This window comes from Centruroides sculpturatus, unplaced genomic scaffold (assembly GCF_000671375.1).
Source record: "Centruroides sculpturatus isolate CEXI.00-Female unplaced genomic scaffold, Cexi_2.0 scaffold164, whole genome shotgun sequence".
NCBI lineage: Eukaryota > Metazoa > Arthropoda > Arachnida > Scorpiones > Buthidae > Centruroides > Centruroides sculpturatus.
In genome coordinates this window covers 702,926-725,850 of record NW_019384679.1, presented here as the reverse complement: position 1 = coordinate 725,850, position 22,925 = coordinate 702,926, and the positions used below count along the sequence as shown (strand labels likewise).

General features: G+C 27.1%; 1 protein-coding gene across 3 annotated transcripts in view; it reads left to right on the top strand.

The window, feature by feature from the left end:
- Nucleotides 1–22,925, top strand: part of LOC111626930 (myosin-VIIa-like) — a 106,462-nt gene that overhangs the window by 58,142 nt on the left and 25,395 nt on the right. For 2 of the 3 annotated variants that reach the window (XM_023370457.1, XM_023370456.1), the window contains exons 3-13: nt 1,414–1,527; nt 1,606–1,752; nt 8,144–8,328; nt 8,413–8,534; nt 12,185–12,327; nt 16,283–16,396; nt 16,905–17,058; nt 17,126–17,202; nt 17,274–17,533; nt 19,921–20,131; nt 20,210–20,345. In XM_023370457.1, coding sequence (XP_023226225.1) covers nt 1,414–1,527; nt 1,606–1,752; nt 8,144–8,328; nt 8,413–8,534; nt 12,185–12,327; nt 16,283–16,396; nt 16,905–17,058; nt 17,126–17,202; nt 17,274–17,533; nt 19,921–20,131; nt 20,210–20,345 — 1,663 coding nt within the window. Of the gene's footprint in view, nt 1–1,413; nt 1,528–1,605; nt 1,753–8,143; nt 8,329–8,412; nt 8,535–12,184; nt 12,328–16,282; nt 16,397–16,904; nt 17,059–17,125; nt 17,203–17,273; nt 17,534–18,547; nt 18,658–19,165; nt 19,320–19,386; nt 19,464–19,534; nt 19,795–19,920; nt 20,132–20,209; nt 20,346–22,925 lie in introns of those variants that run through there. The other variant, XM_023370458.1, reaches the window with a different exon arrangement.

Below are 22,925 nucleotides of genomic sequence, written 5' to 3'. Positions count from 1 at the left end.
TGTAATGGCAGAAAGGTTTTTGAAGCTCAAAAATTGCATAAAGAAAGCGTTGATTGATTTAAACATGTTAGACAAATGGAATGAAGACAATCTTCTTCTTTTGCAGTCAATCGTTACTTTATTGCAGCCAGTCAAGATAGCTGTAGAAGCCTTAAGCAGACAAAACTCTTCATTACTCACAGCCAAAGCAATAATTGACGTTTTACTGAAAAAAACTCAATCGACAACGACAAATGATAATCTGGCGGTACAGTTCTTTGAAACATTGAAAGCCTGTCTAGAAGAAAGAAGGTCACAATGGGCTATATGTTTGTTAAATTATTTGCACACTAGCCACCACAGCTCACAGTCACAAAATACAGATTTTTTTACTTCAGATTTGGATAAAACTGCACTTATTGTTTTGTGGAAGATCTGTATTACAGACTTTTTAAAAATATCCCTCGTATCCAAACGCCAGATTTGGAAATAGTGGATGCCAAACCCAGTACCAGTAGTTCTACAGTACACAAAGAACCCAATGAGTTGTTTCAAAGTCAAATGAAACAGGCAATCAAAAAAATCGAAGAAAATGTACCCAAAATTTTTGCAAAAAGATCAAGAGCAGCATTAAAAAAAGGAGTTTTAGTTATTTGAAGCAACCAGAAAATGTACTAAAAGTTTGGAACTACTTTATAAAGCTTTAAACACAAAAACACAATAATACCAACATCTTTTGAAAACGAGAGAGTGTTCTCCTTGTCCGGAGGCATTATTACAAAAATCAGAAACAGATTGTCAGACAAAGCTGTAAATGCTCTGATGTTTTTAAATGCCTATTTTATTAAATCAGAAATATGTCTAATTGCTAGTTCATTATATTATTTATATGACTAATGAATAGAGACTAGGTGATGATTATTAATGATTACTGTATTATGATTATTAAGTTGATTTTATAATTTTACAATTTTACAGCCAAAAAATGAATTTATGATGATAAGAATTAAACATACGAATTGTTTAGACTTTAATTAACGTTATAAATGTTAGGATTTGATTTTATGTTCAATAAATGTTGATTTTTACTAAAATTGTTTTTTTTTTTATACATCTCGCCAAAAATAAACTTGATTCTAATTTTATTCTGAGAAGTCTCGAAATCCCGGGAGTCCTGGGATTTTGATCGTGGGTTGTCTCATGTCCCGGGACTTTGAGAATGTTGAGACTTTCCAAACCCTAGTGGATACAAACTTATGACTGAAAATATTGTATTTGAAACTAATTTAATGCAATTAGAGAACATTTGCCATTAAGAGTAAGCTTAATTTTGCAACTTAATATATCATTAATCTGTAAAAAGTTTGTCATAAACAATTTATTATTAATAAATTTATATTTATATTAAAAAAATTATTTTTATTTTTATACTAGGGTGACTATATTTGGATTGAACCGCAAACAAAGCGGGAATTTGATGTAGCTATTGGTGCACGTGTTACTTCAGCAGAAGGAAGACGTATTCAAGTTATTGATGATGATGGAAAGGTAAATTTTTCATTATTCATTTAAATTTTATTTATAAAATTGTTAACATTTCATTGAAAAATGATGTTTTTGTATTAGGATCAATGGCTTACACCAGAACGACGCATTAAAGCAATGCATCCCACTTCTATTCAAGGTGTTGAAGATATGATATCATTAGGAGATCTTCATGAAGCAGGGATTCTTAGAAATTTATTAATAAGATATAATGAAAATCTTATTTATGTAAGTTTTATATGCAATACTTTTTAACAAATTATATTTATTGTAATAGTGAACAATATTTAGTGAAAAATCAAATATTTATATTTTCATATTTTAACTTTAATTTTAATTTATTAGTCATTAGATTGTTATTCAATTATCAATTATTGAAAACTAATTTAATTATGTAGTATATAGAATTTATATAGTTTTATGGTTGCATGTAAATATAGTTATGAATATACAGATATACATTAACTGTCAACAAACAACTTGACACCTAAATGCAAATTCCAGCATATAATGAACAAATAAATTTTAATGTTCAAACATTTTTGGCTGTCTTTCAGAGGCCCTTGTCAGGAAAGAATGCACAAAACAGAAAAAACAGTTCTATCTTTTGATAAGTTTTGTGCATTCTCTCCTGACGAGGGCCTCTGAAGGTGGTCGAAAACATTTGAACATTAAAATTTATTTGTTCATTATATGCTGGAATTTGCATTTAGGTGTCAAGTTGTTTGTTTAGTATACAGTTCCAGTTTGTATGCCAGTTTTTTATGTATGACATCAACTGTCAACATACTACTATTTGAAGTTGTAATGATTTTCCCATAAAACATTCATAGTAGCTGAATAACCTCATATTTTCTATAATACACTTCATAATAGCTGCAATTATAGGTATGTTTATGTTACTGCTTGTTATGGAAACCAAATTCTGTTAATCTTAATTGGGAATGTTTTTGACTCTCTTTAAGTCAGCTTCAGCCAATAATGATTGTAAACTTCTAGAACAACTGATATTAAACTCAAAGAAAACAAATATATCATGTACAGTGATGCCTTTTACACCTTGTTTTTAACTAGTTTTTATTGGTTTTAAAGTTTTTGTTTTTACTCCCTTTATTGGTCAATTCTTTTTATGTTTTAACCAAAAATTTTTATTTTTACAGTTTTACTTGTTCTACTCCACGTTTTTAACAAATAGTTATTCCAGTAGTCACCATTAGTTATACTTTTAGTTTTACCATTATACATAATAAGGACTAAAGATGGCATAAGGCTTGAAATGCATATCTTTTGAAAAAAAATAGAAAATAAAAATCCACTTTTCCATCAAGAGGAGTGATCCTGTGTGATAAATTCTCAATAGCAATTTTATGCTAGGTTCCAAGGAACATACAACAAATATATTCTTTAAAAAGGATAAGTGTCTTTAAATTTAAAAGGTGTTGTGACAGAAAAAAAACAAAGATGTGAGCATATTTTGAAATATAAAACTAACATATGAAAGAAAATGTAATTGCTAAAATATGCAAAGATGAAAATAAAAGTAAAAATAAAAAGTTTGCAAAACACATATATACAACATATCTAAAATTATTGCTCTAATAGCCTATTCCAGTGGTTACCAAACTTTTTCAACTCTCGGCACCCTTGCTAAATCCAGATTTTCCCAAGGTGCCCTATGTCAAATTCTAACAAGTACAATTTGCGAAATAGCAAAATAGCCAATATTTTTTAAAATAAGTAAAATTATAAGAATTTTATAACATTTTGTGGCACTCCTGTGAGAAAGCAGCAGCACACACTTTGGGAACTGCTGGCCTATTCACTAAATGAGTATAGTTCTTACTATCTAGAGCAGGTTTCCAGTTATCATTGATTGGCATGGCATTATTAGTTTAATTATTGTTAGATATTTTGAAAGATAATAAATATACATTTAAGTATCCTAATAGGAGAAGCCTTCATGACACTTTTATCCAGTAAACTGTTAGATCACTATTGCAGGTTGATTTCATGAGAGTGATACAGATTTTAAATTGGGTTAGGCTAATTGAGTGGTAATGTTCCTTAATTATTTTAGAAACCAATTTTGTCATGGAGCTTATGTAGTAAAATTTCTCCCAATTTTTGCTCACCTTTAGAGCATAAACTCTAGATCTAGAAAGTGTATGGACTCTTATTATCAGAACAGAGTATGTTCATGACTGTGATTGATCTTCTATATTCCAACAGGATTTCTACAACATGCAGTAACAGAAATATATACAGTAGAGCGTCAATTATCCGAATCAATTGGGGACTGGGGTTGTTCGGAAGATCGATGTTTCGGATAACCGATTATATACGAAAAAATATATTAATTTATCTCATCTTGACATTTTTCTCTGTTGTGTGTCGCTTCGCGTTGTATTTTCGTCGATGTTAAGCCTAACGAAGACTATTGTATCGTTAAAAATTATTTTTTTATTTTATACGAACAAAATAAATATATTGAAAAATATAAAAGCAATAAAAAATTATACTTCAGAAGTTAATTTAGTATCAAAAACGTAAAATATTTGAGTAGCCCAAGACATAGCCAAAGACTGCAGCACCACAGCACTGGCGAAAATTTAAATTTGCCGACTGGAATTCTTTCAGATGATTGACTTTCGGATAATCGATGCTCTACTGTATTGATAATGGTGCAAAGATTCAATGACTATGAATGACTTGACTTGAATGTATAACAGAATGTTTAATAAATATATTACACATTCTGTTTTGTCATTACTGATATTGATTATTGTTTATAATCATCTTAAATATCTCATAGTATAAAGAACTGTGGCCATAAGATAATTTAGCATTATAGAAACCAGTATGCATTAGACAAGTTTTTAGAGTTCCTGTTGGAAAACTATTGAATGTTTCATGTTAATATGATATAAACCAGGGCTGTGGAGTTAGAATAGGGAGGGATTTCTTGCTAGAGGAGTTAGGAAAAATGTGTTGACTCTGACTCCAGCATTTTAAATTTAATTTAGTTTTTTTATTTAAATAAAAGAAAATTTATTTTATATTTATTAATTTTTTAAAATGTTTTTGTATTTTGTTATAATTCATTTATTTTAAATACAAAATGCAACAATTTAATTTATTAAATATGTATCAATAGCTTTCTTTGTTGTATTTGTGTTTAGTAGTTAAATTAATTTGACCCAATTGAACTTGAATACTATTGATTTACTCCTTTATTATCCCTGCTCTAAATGAGTATGCTTATTTTTCTGAATGAGCCAGACTAATTGATCAGAGTATATATTTTTCTTTTCTGAACAAGGGGCTGAAGTAGCTTGATCACACACTTTTTAGTTGGACTAACTTTTCTGGAAAGGTGAAATTGAAGTGCAAAAGCTGTAGAATAAAAATATGTAGATGTAGAATTTTATTGCTCTCACTTTTTCCTTTTATTAAATATTTGTTAAAAATTATTTTTATACAAATAAATATTAATGTAAGTTAAATATTAAAAATACTAACTGTAAAAGTATTTGGGTAAATGCCCAGGGTTCCTTTCAGAATTCAAAGTAGGGTAACCCCTATGAGCACCTCTGCCCCCCCCATAAAATGACTTGGTATTTAATTTTGCCAGAGTTGGGAGTCTGCCTATTAAAATTATTAGGAGTAGGAGTTGAGTGTTTTTTTACTGACTCCACAGTCCTGATACAAACTACATATTTGCAGCCCTTGCTAAACATATAAAATCAATATCTAGAAAGAAATCACAAAAATCTATGTAAAAGCAAAGTCAGATATGCATTCAGTGAAATGTCAGTTGGCCAAATGTTCATTTGGCTAAATATCTGCAGACCAAATGTTCATTTGGCTAAATATCTGCAGACCAAATGTTCATTTGGCTAAATATCTGTTGACCAAATGTTCATTTGGCTAAATATCTGTTGACTAAATGTTTGCTGGTGAAATGTCCAAGAGAGTCATATATATATATTCCGTATATATATAATTATTCCTTATAGAATATATAAAAACATATATATATATATATATATGTTTTATATATTCTATACAGAATAATTGTACATTAATAAAATTTTCAAAAATGTTTAAATCTTATTTTTAATAAATAACCCTTGTAATATTTTATACTTAAAATTAAATTATATTTTAATTATATAAAGCATGAATAATGATTGTTGATAATTTAACATTTTCTTTGAGTTTTGTTTTAATACTTTTTTATATCTTACAAGCAGCTAAAATGAAAATGACTTGTAAAATGATTAGTGTAAACTTAAAAATAATTATGATTATTAAATATAAATTGTGGTTTCCTTTTAATTTAATTTTAGTTTTTCTGTATATTTTCATTTCATATTTCATTTTAGATTTTTCACATTTTATTCATTAGAGAATAAATATTTAAAAATAATAATTATATTATTAATTTAATTTGTTATCAAGTATATAAGAATAAAATGATGCAGTAAGAATGTTATTGTTTTGTAAATCTTTAAACAAAACAAATTTATCATAAGAGATTTCACATATTTTAAGTGATGTAAGCAATTACTCATAAATGCTGGATGAATCATTCTTTAACACAAACTATAGTCTTAATTTCAAAACCAACAAGCTTTAATTCAACTTTGATAAATGTTTTTAAACTTATAATAGATTTGCTTTAGGTCTATAAAGCTTAACATTTTAATTCTGGATGTACTCTACATCATGTGATTGTTACAATATGCAAAATGTAGGAATGAATTTGAGATTAAAAAGTTGCTTTATGATTTTTCATCTAGAGTTACATAGAGTTATATAAAAAATAATTACATAAATATAATAAATATAAAATACACAAAAATATAAAATACAAAATAAGGATAATAATATAAAATTAACAGATGAGTTACAAATGATAAATGTTATGGGGACTGTAAATTATAAGGATATTAAAAGATAACAATAATATTGTAAAGTTAACATAGAAGTGTTATAATTGAATAGATGGAAATTATTAATTAAATTTAACATGAGGTGTTTTGGATTGTTGTAAAGGAATTACCATGCATATGAAATGTTTCCTTCCTCCTTAAAATTGATACATTCTCCATTTCATCTGATTTTGTATATTTCAAGGGCCTCAAGTGTTCTAGTTTGTTCTGTGTGTGTGGGTGTGGTCACTCAACATTTAATCTTGGGGAGCTGAGTTGAACAGATAAAGAAATTTTTAACGATAATTCAATAAAATTTATACCTTATGGGACCACTAATTCATAAGTAATATAGAAATAGAACACATGACATAATATAGATAAAAAAGTGAATTTTAATTAGGAAAATATGTTTGGAAAATTTACTAGTGTTTGTTTTCCTTTTACTTTTGGGGTGCCAGGCCCCTTGACCCACCCCTGGTTGCGTCACTATGTGGTGAATTTGATGAGACTGGAAAAGTGAATTAAAACTTGTTGGTTTTAAATTAAGGTTAACAGTTGTTTGTATTGAGTGATATAAATATTGAAGAAATGATCAATTTTGTAACTACATCTATACTGTTTAATTATGAAACAGAAAGGTGTGTGATATGTCTAAAAAATTGCAACAGCAATGCAAATATGCTTGTGTAGTTACTTATTATTCTTAGTAGATTATAGACAGAAAGCTTATAATCAGTGGTGATATTCAGCAGATTCGCACAGTTTCGGCCGAACCCGTTGTTAACATTTTCAAAGTTTTCTGAACCTTGTTAAACACACATAACATTTCTTAGTGGTTTTGTTTCTTTTAAAAAATATATTAAAATATACATATTATACTCTGTAACACTACTAAACTAGAGCCTTATACCCCGTTTGCCTTGGTGCGACCTCCCTTGACTGTTTCAATCTCGACTGAAATGAGGTTCAATCGTGATCGACTCTAGAGTTCTTAAAACTAGATCCAGTCGTAAGAGAGATCCCACAATCCTGCACACACGAGAAAATACAAAATGGCTGCAGAACACGTGTCTGGCTATTGACAGCGAAATAACAAAGATATTGTATTTTGAGAAACGAGGACATCTGTTTATTATTAGATATATTGGAAGAAAAAGTATTGTATTTATTTCTAACCAAAACTTCCATTTTGTTTGTCAGTGTTTGTGACTTACAGTATAGTTATGTCAGTTTTATCATCACATGTAATATATATCTTTTTTATTTATATGGGTATCTTAAGGTCAGTTTTTGCGCTAATGTTGCTAATGCACCATTTGAGCGAAAAAAATTGTTAAGGAAAAATTTTATGTTAGCGAACACTTTGTTAAATATTTTGAATATCACCACTGCTTATAATGTGTAACTATTCATTTTAACATAATCACAAAAATTTTTTTTGTCTTCACAGCAACAATTTTTTTATGACAAAATTGATGTCAATAAATTTAAAATTATGATTTTTTTGAATGTTGAAAAAATAAAATCATAAATTTAAATGTTAAATATAAATCCAGAATTAGATTTATATAGTTAGTTTGCATGAAATTTTCTGCTTTCTTTTATTTTAATTTAAAGTTACTTGACTTATTTAAGATTAATGTTTTTGGTTATTAATTATAAATTATTTTATTTTCTTTTAGACATATACTGGTTCTATTCTTGTTGCTGTAAATCCATATCAAATTCTTCCCATCTATACTGCAGAACAAATTAAATTATACAAAGATAAAAAGATTGGAGAATTGCCTCCTCATATTTTTGCCATAGGAGATAATTCATATAATAATATGAAAAGATATCAACAAGATCAGTGTGTCATTATAAGGTAAGTTTATCATATATTTATTAAATTATTTTTAAAAAATTTGCATTTTAGTTAACAATAACAAAATATATTTGTAATATAAAGTGGAGAGAGTGGTGCAGGAAAGACAGAAAGCACAAAATTAATTTTGCAATATCTAGCAGCTATTAGTGGACAACATTCATGGATAGAACAACAGATTTTAGAAGCAAATCCAATTCTTGAAGGTAAGCTTTGGTAAAATTTTTAAAATTTTACTATAATTCAAGCAAATATTAATTATAATTATTTATAAACATAATCAATCTTAATAATGATTAAGCAACATTAGTATATTTTACTTCAAAATTATAAGTTTTTAAAAATAAACCACCACCTTAAACAGCAATATAATTTTAAACTTATAATTATAATTTATAACATTTTTGACCTAGTTTATAGATCATCATCAGGCTGAGAATGTTTGAAATTATATCTCTGTTTAAGTGGTGGCTTATTCTTCAAAACTAAATTACAACATAAATAGTATATAATACTGGTATAAATTTTTAATTTAATTTGTTCAATACTTTAGAGGTGGCATTTACTATAATTTCCTGTTTATAGCCTACAGAGATATCCTTTCATTGATTAAAAAAATATATATTTATCATAAGATTTATACATGTTTACATTATTGTTTATTTGATTTCTTAAAATTCAGAATTATAAAATACAGTTAGTCCCTGATTTACAACAGCTGAAACTGATATATTATGATTATTTTCAAGTCCAAACAATTAGTTGCACTTGCTAATAGCATGGCATAAACAGTTAAATGTTAAATGTAATACTGTAATTGGTAATAAACATGCTTTGTATATCAATAATTTACATGTTTATTCATGTTTAACTATAACTCAGATTTATTCTATTAGCAGGCCTTATTCTAAGGTTTTTTCCTACTGCACAAATATTACTTTTGTTTTGGCCTAGCTGATAAATCCTAGCATTAATAAACTGTTCTAAAAGTCATAAATGGAAAATAAGGACAAGAACACAAATCTTATGTCTGTATAATTATTTATTCATTTCAATCAACATTTAATCTTAATTGTTAGTCAAGCACAATGTGCACTGTGCCTGCATGTGATATAATTTACTATATGATAAATGTGCTGTGGCTGTGGATTTTAGTTTAAATGATAATATTGATCCTTCAGATGCATAAAAAATATCTATTTTATATATTCAATACAAACAAGATTCCCTCTAAGCTGCACGGCCGTGCACTGCTCAAATTGTTGCCATGCATAAGAATTTATGTGCAGCGCAGGAGAGCATGCACACTGATTTGAATCGTTGTTTACTGATTTGTCACTCTGTCTGCGACATGATTACTGCTACGTATATTTTGATTAAATACATTAAATCATTGACAAAAGATAATATTTTGTATGGAAGTATGTTTTGAAATGAATTTTAATCTTTAATTTATAATTAATTATTTTAATTTTTAAAGGAAAAAAAATAAGATTGTCTATGTATCTGCTCAGAATCTTCTCAGCAAAAATTTTTTTGCTGAGAGAAGTACATGTTCTGCTCAGCTACAAAAAAAATTAGAGGGAACATTGAATACAAATGGTAAATCCTACCAACATTCCTTCCTTAGTTCTGTTTTTCATGGGCTGAATAAAATATACAGTAAAACCTGTGTAAACTGAAATCTTTGTGCTAAATATTTTTTCTGGTTTGGCATGTTTCCATTTTGAACAGGTTAATAATATGTATGCAATGCCCTGATTACACTGTAAGCCTTGCAATGTGCCTCATGCTATAAATTAGGGTGTCTAGGAGAGTAATGATGTTAGTTACTATTTATGTTGTAAGGCAATGTGCAGTTCCTGGATGCTGCAAGGAGGGAGAGAAATGAAATAAAACATCCTAGAGTATCCCATACATCTGGACCCAATCACTTTATTAAGAATCCATGAAAATTATGAAATTCCTTTTAACTTATTTCAATTTTCATTTTATACGGAATGAGTCAAAAGTTCCTTGCATCTTTTTCATTCCAAAAGTACTGAAGATATACAGTAATACCATGTTTTTCATTGACTTCAGTTATCATCAGTTTTAGTTTTCATTGATTTTTTTTCCTCAAAAAATTTTTCTTGGATTTTGTCAGAGTGCCCATGTGACCTTGCTGATAATTTTGCAAAAACAAAGGGCAATCCATGTGTTTTCCTGCTCAATATGGTGTTGTTTCTTGTAATGTGAGCATTACTCTGCATGTCTAGCCAAACAATTCCATTGCTTTCCTTTCCTTTTAGCTTTATCATGGGACCAAAGAAAGTTTCCAGTGTCAGCAGCCGTTTAAAGAAGATGGCCAGGAACATGATCAAGTTGAAGAAGAAAATCATTGAAAAATATGAGAGCAGCATTAAGATTGCTGAAATTGGCTGCATGTATGGGAAGTTGCAATCCACAATAAGTTCCATTGTGGAGAAAAAGGAAGCCATAAAGGAGGCTAATGTAGCGAAAGGTGTAAATGTGCTTACAAAACAGAGATTGCAAACAATTGAAGATGTCGAACAGTTATTATTAATTGGATCAATCTTATGAATCAATCAATCTTAGAATCAATTTTTCTTATTGTTTTTAGGATTAAACACTATATTTATTCTTTATAAAATGTGTTTCTGGTATGTATTTTGGAGTGTCTAGAACAAATTAATTGGATTTACATTGATTCATATGGAAATAATTGCCTCGATTTTTGTCAATTTCGGATTTCACCGATTGTTTTCAGACAGATTACCGATGAAAACCAAGGTATCACTGTATTTGTTTTGTTAATAGGAATGCATGGAGAATTGGATAGGAACTTTTTGTCAACCTTGAAAATGCTTTTCAAGCCTTGAAAATGCTTTTCAAGGTCACCTAAAACAATTACTTTTACTTTCATAAATTTAAAATTATAAATTATGCAGTTCTAAATGTATGTGAAAAGTGCAGTTGTGTCAAATAGCCACGAGGGTAAAAATACAATACAATTATGACAGTACATAATTAAAACAACAATTGATTTAATAAGAAATGATAACACAATGCACAAAAGAAAAAAAGAATTTGGATGCTAACCCTTGGATGTTTGCCCAGCTTCACCCAAGAAAACAAAAAAAGACCCAACACATGGACACACAACAAAACAAAAAAGATTCCCAAATCTTACACTTTCATTAAATGGATGCGACTGTGTATTACAAAAAGAATTTATTGGAACTAACTTAAAACTATAGAGATGAAATGGAAAATTACAATAGACAAAGGAAAGGAAAAAGAAAGGGGTACCTGTACTCAGTTGATTCCTTTTTTATAGAGATGATTACTTTTGATAATTCTCAGTGAAACTTTCTTGTCCTTTTGGGGAGGTTAATATATCCTTTGATCAGGGATCAAAGGAGACTGCCTTCATCAATGATTAATTGAAGCCTCAGGATTCATGTTGCATAAAGCTTTCAAGAAATTCTTAAGTCCCTTGCTATGATCAGGATCGACCTCTCCTCTCCAGTGTCTTCTGGTCTGAAATAAAAATAAGGACAAGAGAAGATTCCAGAAACTAGAAAAGACAAGAATTGAGGACAGAAGCTATAAACTAGAAAATTCTAACTTAAAATTATTGCATACAGCCATATGTATTTATTTGAATCCAGGAAAGGGCTTTAGACTAATTAAGTGATGCTCTTTTAACTTTGTCATTGGAAACTTTTATATTACCTCTGCTCATTAAAAAGTTATGATATATGTGTCCATAATATATATATATTATTTAATAAAAATTTAAATTTAATAAAACAGTTATTAATTATAATTATAATTTTATATTTATATGCAGCATTTGGAAATGCAAAAACAATACGAAATGACAATTCCAGTCGATTTGGAAAATATATTGACATCCATTTTAATAAACAAGGTGTAATAGAAGGAGCCAGAATAGAACAATATTTATTAGAAAAATCACGTATTGTTGGCCAGGTAAATTTTTATTGTTTTGATTCATAACTTTTGATATTTGTCATTTATATTACTGTAGAAAAATAATGTATTTATATTTTGTATAATTAATTGTTTTGATATTTAATAACTTTTTATGATATAATAATGAATGTATTCATGATATACCACTAATCTAGTTTCATTAAAATAAACACACAAAGTCTTCAGTTACATTCTGCTGTTAACACTACATATTGATAAGTGAAATCAAACTGTTGTCTGTTGTCAATAGGAAATATTAATTGGATCATTTTAATATGAAGCTTAAAAATTAATCATTAAAACATTTTAAGGAAAAGCATTCTGGGTTGTACATTGAACATATTGAATTTATCATTAATTCAATATAAATTAAATTTAATATTATTTTAAATTTACTTCATAGGTAATAATTATGATAGTCATTTTTGCAAATTTTGGCTATATGCAATTGATTATTTTTAATTCAGCTACTAGAAGAAAACAAAAAGTTTGAATTATCCATTTTTGAAAATTAAGCTAGTTTTCATCAAGTTTCTAGTGTTCATCTATATTCTACATTATTTAGCAATATATTTTTTTGTTACTTTCTTTTTCACTCATTTAATCATTATAACTTTTTAAACTAAACACAAATGTGTGCACAGATTGTTTAGACATAGAAAAACAGATAAACAATAACATCACTAAAATAGCAAAATACAATAGAGCATTGATTATCCAAAACAATTCGGGATTGGAGTTGTTCAGATAACTGATCATTTACAAAAAAATATATTAAGCACAAAACTGTACTGTATATATTTTGTATCACACATCTTACAAATACATATCTTACATAAAGTAGTACATTAAAGTAGGCCTACAGTTGGGGAAGTGCTGCAGCACCACAGCATAGCAGAAATCTGAATTTGCCAACTGGAATGTCTTCGGTTATGTGAGGGTCGAAAGGGGTGAGAAAGTTTTTAGACAATATAATAGGTTCGAAAAGAAACTAAAAATTTTAGAGAAAATAATATTTCAAACTTCACCAAGATTTTATCTACACAAAACGGAGGAAACAGCAGAATTTGAAAGGAAGTTGATTTCCTTTCCCAGGCGAACTGTTGATGAGTTGATAATTTTTCACATGGTACAGAAGACCCAATAAAAAGGCCGTTTTCGCGCCACTCGAGGCAGCAGTCCGTTAAGGGAAGGTCTTGCCATATGTAAAATACAGTACCTTCACGGCAAATCAGTCAAGAAGAGACAATTGCCATACTAAGGAAATACGTAAGAAGTTTAGACATACGATATAAGGCAGTCCAATAAAAAGGAAAAGCCATACGAAGAAACCAGCTATTGATAAGAAACGAACTCAAATGAACTCCTATAAGAATATGAAATACAGAATTAAGTAAGGAAGAGAATCCTTGAAGAAGAAAGCATACAAGAGGAAAGATGTTAACGACCTACAGGTGAAGGTAATATTAGAAATAGATTGATGTAAACTCTCTCTCGAAAACACTCTTGTAGAATAAGCATAGGTTTAGTTTTAGTATTAGTGTATTAAATTGTTGTATGAATTTATCTATTTAGTTTTACTAAATATTGTTCACTTGTTAAAGAAATGTCGCATCTTTGTCTGAACCAAATCTATATTAGCTCTACACGTGTGTTAATCTGCGTATCTAAATTTGATTAACTGGTGTTGGGATCTGACGAGATCTAGAATTAATCCTCTAGATCGTTCTTAAACATAATTAGTCGCCCTCCTATAAAAAGTTAGTGAGCCGATCTCACAATCGTGTGCCTGTAAGTGATATAGGTATCCACCCTATACCCTTGGTTCTCACAGTTAACTGATGTTTCAGTTGATCAGTATTCAGATAATTGATGCTCTACTGTACAACAATTTTGTCCATACTGTAGGAGTTTACAAAGCACAAATTTCTGAAAATACTCAAATCACAAACATTCTGTAAACTACTAGATCACATGTTACTTTTTCTTTTCAAGTTTCATTTTCAAAATATGAGATATACTTGGTTCAAATGATCAAATACTTATATTTTAATTCAAAAGTTTTTAAATATTTTAATTTTTTAGCATTAATTTAAATATGAATTTTTATGAAAATGATAGTTTAAATTATTCAATAATTCAAATTAATCGGATTTGACTGTAAATCATTTTTGAGATTTTGTCCATTTGTTGATCTGTTTTTATAGCTTTAGTATTTTTCAACTGTTCATTTTTTCTACAAGAAATCCAGAATTGTTTATTATATTTTAACTAGAATTCATTTAATCACAGCTAAAACATCAGAATAAAATCTACTCTGAAGTAGATTTCCATCCATATGATTACAGACTATTTTCTGATTCATAGATCCTGTCACTATCCATAAGTTATTTGATCAGTTATATAATATATCATGAATAACTCCTAATAAATGAAAATAAAACAGCTTAAATTTAATAGTTATTTAAACACATTTTATACAGTTAACCCCCCTATAACACAGGTTCCTATAGTTTGGATTCCTATATCATGGCGAAAAAGTTGCGACAGTATTTCATACAAATATGCTAATAAAACTCCTATAATTTGGTAAAACATCATTACCGACTTGTGTCATGACAGGATTGATCGAATCTACACCAATAGTGGATATTGCACAAACTGTCGAGTTTAAACGTGCAGCAGATCTACTAAAAACCATTTATTATTTAACGTCCATAAAAATTATATTTATATTAATGATTTCTCCTAAGTTCAGCGAATTTTTTGCAAAAAACATAATTTATCAGGAAGCACGCAAGTGCCATTTGATGACAAGCTCCATGACAAAAACAAGCTTAAGCAATGGTGTAGTCAAACAGTACACACTCAGTAAGTCATCCTACAATTTTTTGTTTATAGCATAGTTTATATGGATTATTCCCAAAAAATTATAAGTATTTTGGAAATGTTGAGTCAAATTAGTCTAGAATCGATTAATTTTATGGAAGAAACCTTTCAAACAGCCATAGCCCGTAAACTGCATACGTACCGGGCTGTGATTGGCTGGACTCGTAGAAAATGGATTCATAAAAACCGAAACGTATCTACCGTGTTATAGGGGGATCGACTATATTTGTGTTTAATTTAAAAGATCTACAAAAGCTTTTATTTTTAGTAAAATTTAGGTGTATTACTTAGTGTCTTAATATTTAATTTAGTACAAAAAATGAATTACAAATCAAATTTTAAAAAATTATAAAGTGTAAAATACACATTAAATGATAAAATGTATAGATAAAGTGTCGTTTTAGAAGAAATTGTTAAAAGAAACTAGTTTTAATGAAAATATTTTATTCATGTTCAGTTTAGAATTTAATGCAAAAAAAACAAAACTTGCTGATGAAATGGTTTGAATTTTATCCAACTGTTTTTCTGTTAGTTCTGCTTTATATAAAAATAATTTTTCATTTATTTTAGAAATTTAACATAAACAATAAATNATTCATGTTCAGTTTAGAATTTAATGCAAAAAAAACAAAACTTGCTGATGAAATGGTTTGAATTTTATCCAACTGTTTTTCTGTTAGTTCTGCTTTATATAAAAATAATTTTTCATTTATTTTAGAAATTTAACATAATAAATATGCATGTTTCTTTTGCAGAAAAAAAGTGCACATGTATTTTTTTATGTTGACTTATATATGCAAAGTTTTTCATAGTTTTTACTGAAGACATTTTTTTATATGTCCTATGCAGTTAAAGCTATATCATTCCTATGTAATTTTTTTAAAATAAAAAACATTTAATGTTACAGAATTTTTTTTTATTTGTAGTTTATCTACAATATAAATTTTTATCTTCAGTTATTGTCATTATTACTATAACTATTGAGTTCTATAAAGTTTTATTATATAACTATGTTAATATAAATATATATTGAAAATTCACAATTATAACTTTTCTTTTATAGGCTCAAGATGAAAGAAATTATCACGTATTCTATTGCATGCTAGCTGGCTTAGCCAAAGATGAAAAACATAAGCTTGAATTACAGGATGCCTCAAAATATTATTATTTAACACAGGTTAGTATAGTTATATTACAAGGAATAAAATGTATTTAATTTCAAAATACTTGAGGAATAACAAAATTCAATAATATAATAAATTTGTTTTTAATATATTTGATTAACACTAAATATTAATAATAAATTTTTGAAAATACTGATGAAATAAGATTATTTAACACAGCTTAAAAAATGTACTTTGAAAAATATTTTTATATTATTAATTCAAGTAATTAAAAACTAATCTAATTAAATATTTCAAGTTATAGTAAATTATTTTTTATATATAACTTTTTAAAAATAGTAAGATAAAATTTAAGAAAAATAGAATAGTTAATATTAAACTATATTTGTTTCTTTTAAGTGGTAATAATTAATTTCATTATTATTTCCAGTATGTATTTAAAGATTGTAATGTATTAATTAGCTTTAGGAATATAAATATATACATGTTTAAGTAGTAATAATATATAATTATACTTGACTTATTAACATTTCACAATCATTTTTAAATAAATGAACATAGGGTGGCTGTATAACATGTGAAGGTCGTGATGATGCTACAGAATTTGCTGATATTCGCTCTGCAATGAAAGTTCTCATGTTTTCCGATCAGGAAATATGGGAAATTCTGAAAATATTGGGAGCTTTATTACATCTTGGAAATATAAAATATAGAGGTAGAGCTTATTTTAACTAAATTCTTAATTAAAAACTTTTTTTTAATATTTGCTTATTTTGCTTTAGCAACTGTAATATCTAATTTGGATGCAACAGAAATTATGAATGCCAGTAGTGTGAATAGTGCTGCTCGCCTTTTAGAAGTATTTAATTTCTTTTCTTGTTGAATAATTCAATTTAATTCATAATAGATTTAAATGTATATTTTTTTAAGGTAAATCAACAACATTTGATAGATGCTCTCACTACACGAACTATTTTTGCTCATGGAGATGCTGTTGTATCAACAATGAGTTCAGAACAATCACTTGATGTAAGAGATGCATTTGTAAAAGGAATTTATGGGAGAATGTTTGTATGGATTGTAAATAAAATCAATTCAGCAATTTATAAACCCAAACCATCAGCAAATTATTACAGAACATCGATAGGAGTTTTGGATATATTTGGATTTGAAAATTTTGCTGTTAACAGGTAAACATACTTTTATTAATACTTAATATTTCCACTGTGTTCANTAAGCAATGGTGTAGTCGAACAGTACACACTCAGTAAGTCATCCTACAATTTTTTGTTTATAGCATAGTTTATATGGATTATTCCCAAAAAATTATAAGTATTTTGGAAATGTTGAGTCAAATTAGTCTAGAATCGATTAATTTTATGGAAGAAACCTTTCAAACAGCCATAGCCCGTAAACTGCATACGTACCGGGCTGTGATTGGCTGGACTCGTAGAAAATGGATTCATAAAAACCGAAACGTATCTACCGTGTTATAGGGGGATCGACTATATTTGTGTTTAATTTAAAAGATCTACAAAAGCTTTTATTTTTAGTAAAATTTAGGTGTATTACTTAGTGTCTTAATATTTAATTTAGTACAAAAAATGAATTACAAATCAAATTTTAAAAAATTATAAAGTGTAAAATACACATTAAATGATAAAATGTATAGATAAAGTGTCGTTTTAGAAGAAATTGTTAAAAGAAACTAGTTTTAATGAAAATATTTTATTCATGTTCAGTTTAGAATTTAATGCAAAAAAAACAAAACTTGCTGATGAAATGGTTTGAATTTTATCCAACTGTTTTTCTGTTAGTTCTGCTTTATATAAAAATAATTTTTCATTTATTTTAGAAATTTAACATAATAAATATGCATGTTTCTTTTGCAGAAAAAAAGTGCACATGTATTTTTTTATGTTGACTTATATATGCAAAGTTTTTCATAGTTTTTACTGAAGACATTTTTTTATATGTCCTATGCAGTTAAAGCTATATCATTCCTATGTAATTTTTTTAAAATAAAAAACATTTAATGTTACAGAATTTTTTTTTATTTGTAGTTTATCTACAATATAAATTTTTATCTTCAGTTATTGTCATTATTACTATAACTATTGAGTTCTATAAAGTTTTATTATATAACTATGTTAATATAAATATATATTGAAAATTCACAATTATAACTTTTCTTTTATAGGCTCAAGATGAAAGAAATTATCACGTATTCTATTGCATGCTAGCTGGCTTAGCCAAAGATGAAAAACATAAGCTTGAATTACAGGATGCCTCAAAATATTATTATTTAACACAGGTTAGTATAGTTATATTACAAGGAATAAAATGTATTTAATTTCAAAATACTTGAGGAATAACAAAATTCAATAATATAATAAATTTGTTTTTAATATATTTGATTAACACTAAATATTAATAATAAATTTTTGAAAATACTGATGAAATAAGATTATTTAACACAGCTTAAAAAATGTACTTTGAAAAATATTTTTATATTATTAATTCAAGTAATTAAAAACTAATCTAATTAAATATTTCAAGTTATAGTAAATTATTTTTTATATATAACTTTTTAAAAATAGTAAGATAAAATTTAAGAAAAATAGAATAGTTAATATTAAACTATATTTGTTTCTTTTAAGTGGTAATAATTAATTTCATTATTATTTCCAGTATGTATTTAAAGATTGTAATGTATTAATTAGCTTTAGGAATATAAATATATACATGTTTAAGTAGTAATAATATATAATTATACTTGACTTATTAACATTTCACAATCATTTTTAAATAAATGAACATAGGGTGGCTGTATAACATGTGAAGGTCGTGATGATGCTACAGAATTTGCTGATATTCGCTCTGCAATGAAAGTTCTCATGTTTTCCGATCAGGAAATATGGGAAATTCTGAAAATATTGGGAGCTTTATTACATCTTGGAAATATAAAATATAGAGGTAGAGCTTATTTTAACTAAATTCTTAATTAAAAACTTTTTTTTAATATTTGCTTATTTTGCTTTAGCAACTGTAATATCTAATTTGGATGCAACAGAAATTATGAATGCCAGTAGTGTGAATAGTGCTGCTCGCCTTTTAGAAGTATTTAATTTCTTTTCTTGTTGAATAATTCAATTTAATTCATAATAGATTTAAATGTATATTTTTTTAAGGTAAATCAACAACATTTGATAGATGCTCTCACTACACGAACTATTTTTGCTCATGGAGATGCTGTTGTATCAACAATGAGTTCAGAACAATCACTTGATGTAAGAGATGCATTTGTAAAAGGAATTTATGGGAGAATGTTTGTATGGATTGTAAATAAAATCAATTCAGCAATTTATAAACCCAAACCATCAGCAAATTATTACAGAACATCGATAGGAGTTTTGGATATATTTGGATTTGAAAATTTTGCTGTTAACAGGTAAACATACTTTTATTAATACTTAATATTTCCACTGTGTTCAGTAATATTTTTAAATTTAAATATGAATTTATATATATATATATTTTTTATTTGCATATTTATAAATCATTTTACACATTTCAGTTTTGAACAGTTTTGCATTAATTATGCAAATGAGAATTTGCAACAGTTTTTTGTTCGTCATATTTTCAAATTAGAACAAGAAGAATACAACATAGAAGCTATAAATTGGCAGCATATTGAATTTGTAGATAATCAAGAAGCTCTTGATTTAATTGCAGCTAAACCAATGAATATAATGGCATTAATTGATGAAGAAAGTAAATTTCCAAAGGTAAGTTTATTTGTTTTTAAATTTATTTTATTAAATAAATATATTCATTAAAATATAAATTATTTTTTAATTATGTAGGGTACTGATCATACATTGCTTAATAAATTACATAAGACTCATGGTAATAATAAGAACTATTTGAAACCTAAATCTGATATTAATACTTCATTTGGACTCAATCATTTTGCTGGTGTTGTATTTTATGATACTCGAGGTAATTATCTTTGTTTTTAATTATATAAATTTTTGAAATTGAAACATTTCATTTTTACAGTAGTGTGCATATTTCTTGCAATATATATTCAGCAATATTTCTAATATCTTGAATTATTAAGTAAATTGATTTTATTATATTGAATATTTAGTTATAATTTCTTCAGCTATATATATATATAATTAATATTAGGTTTAAAAATATTAAGCTATATTATTAATAATAATAATGGTAATGTAATGAGCATAGAATAAATAAATTATGATATCTATAAATTATAAATTAGACAGAAGTTGTTTGTTAATTTTTCACTTTGTGAAACCAGAGGGTTCTGGGTTATTAAAGATGCTAGATTATCAAACATTTTTATACTTTTGTAAAATCAATAAATTCTATGTAATCTTAGCATCACAGACATTACTGTATATTTTTTACTAGTGCACATTGCATATGTGTCTAATTTATTTACACATACTCTTTAGTCAGTCTGAAGATGATGCAGTGCATGACTGTACTGTGTTAATATTGATTGAAAGATCTGCAAAAACATTAATGAACACATTATTGCATATTGCACAATTGTGGTGTAAATCCATATCAGGGACAAGAAAGCACTAGTGAAAGTATTCAACAAACAAGATGGGTTATTTTTTTAATTTGGTCAATCTCCCAAGGGATCTTTAGTGCCTCAAATTCCAAACAAATCCTGATTCACAAACTACTAGTATGACAGATTATTATTGGATAATTTTAATTAAAAGGTGCCAGATTAATGAACTTTTACTGTATAACATCAGATTCCTTAATGACACCTTAATATATTTAATAATTACTTAATAATACTTAATTCAGTATCAAAAATATACGGAACTTGTTTAGTTCAAAGTGAAATAAAACATTGTAAGAATGGAACTTGACAAACTGCATTTTTAACTTTGATAATTTTAAGATATATTTTAATTTTAGTTTTTTTTAATATATTACCAAGTTAACAAAAAATTTTCATTTGAGCCTGTAAGAGAGACCTAAAATAGCTGAATTTCTGTAGTGGCTTATGTCAAACATAAACAAAAGAAAATGTTATAAAGATCATACATTCACTAGTTAAAATGGATATTGAAATCAAATTTGAATGATAAAAATTCCACAAATATAGGAAATAATTATACTATTTGCCAATAGTTATTTTTTTATATTTTCTTGACTTAGAATTTCTTGACAGAATTCAGTTTATTCCAGAAGACTGAAAATCAGTTTAGTCCAGAAGACTGAAAATCAGTCTTCTGGACTAAACTGATTTCTCTTTATAATTGTCTTATACCTTAGATATAATTCATAAGTTTATCTTTTTTTTTTTCCCCATGATTAATTTATACATGATTATATATACTTATTTTACGAAAATTATTTAAAAAGATGAAAATTGGAAATGTATTAGTTTCATAAATTTATATTGTATTTTTAAATATCTTTAATTCTCTAGAATAATCTTTACCAGCAGCATGCCATGACATTTGATGATAGAGAAGCTGTGTTTCTGTAAGAAGCTGACTTCCAGGGGCAATCAGTTAATTGTGCATCGGACTGACACGTGATTAACTGATTGCTCCTAGAAGACAGCTTCAATCTTATCATTGTTTTTCACATGTATATAAATTTGTAATAAAATAAATAATGTGGATATAATAAAATATTAATTTTAATTAATTAAAGATATGTTAAAATATGAAAATAATTGCACAATGTGTATTTATATTTTAGAAAATACAAGGGAAGTGGCACTTCCACAGCTTCCATGGGTATGCGGCATGCCACTGATCTTTACAGTTTTAAACTGCAAAAGCTATCACTGTAGATCTGTTAAAATTGACTGTTTAGATGAGAGTATGAATTCAACAAGTTGAAATAATGTATAATATAGTGATGCAAAAAACTGGATTTTAAAACGAAAAAGGAGAAATGTATTTGCTTTTGGCATCATCCAATTTTATCTATTTAAATTTTCCAGTTAAATTTTATAAACAACAACTTAATCAGAAAATTGGAACTGTATGTGTAGAGTAGAGAATTGTACCTAAATGCAAAATTTTCAGCAAAGAAACACTTAACACTTAATAGTGGTCAAAAACGTTCTTTACGTATAAACTTTGTAATTTTGAATTTATTATTATTTTTTAATAGATGATAATAAATTTATCATCATCATAATTGTTGTACGTCTAAAAAATACTGTTTTAAAAGATAGTGAATTTTATTTAGTTGGGTACAGAGTCTTAAGTAAAGATCCAGCTGTTTTTATGTGCAATNAAATACAGTAGAACCTCCATTATCCGGACCTCCAATATCCGGATTTTCGATTATCCGGATTGTTCAAAATAAACAAAAATTTTACGAATTTGCTGATTTGTACGGTTTAAATACAGTATTTACTTTTAATATTACCGATATGCACCATACAAAATAAAACGTGTTGTATTATCATTAAAAGACAAATTAAAGTATTTGTTTTGATTATCCGGATTTATCCTTATCCGGACTACCTTCATCCCCAATTAGTCCGGATAATAGAGGTTCTACTGT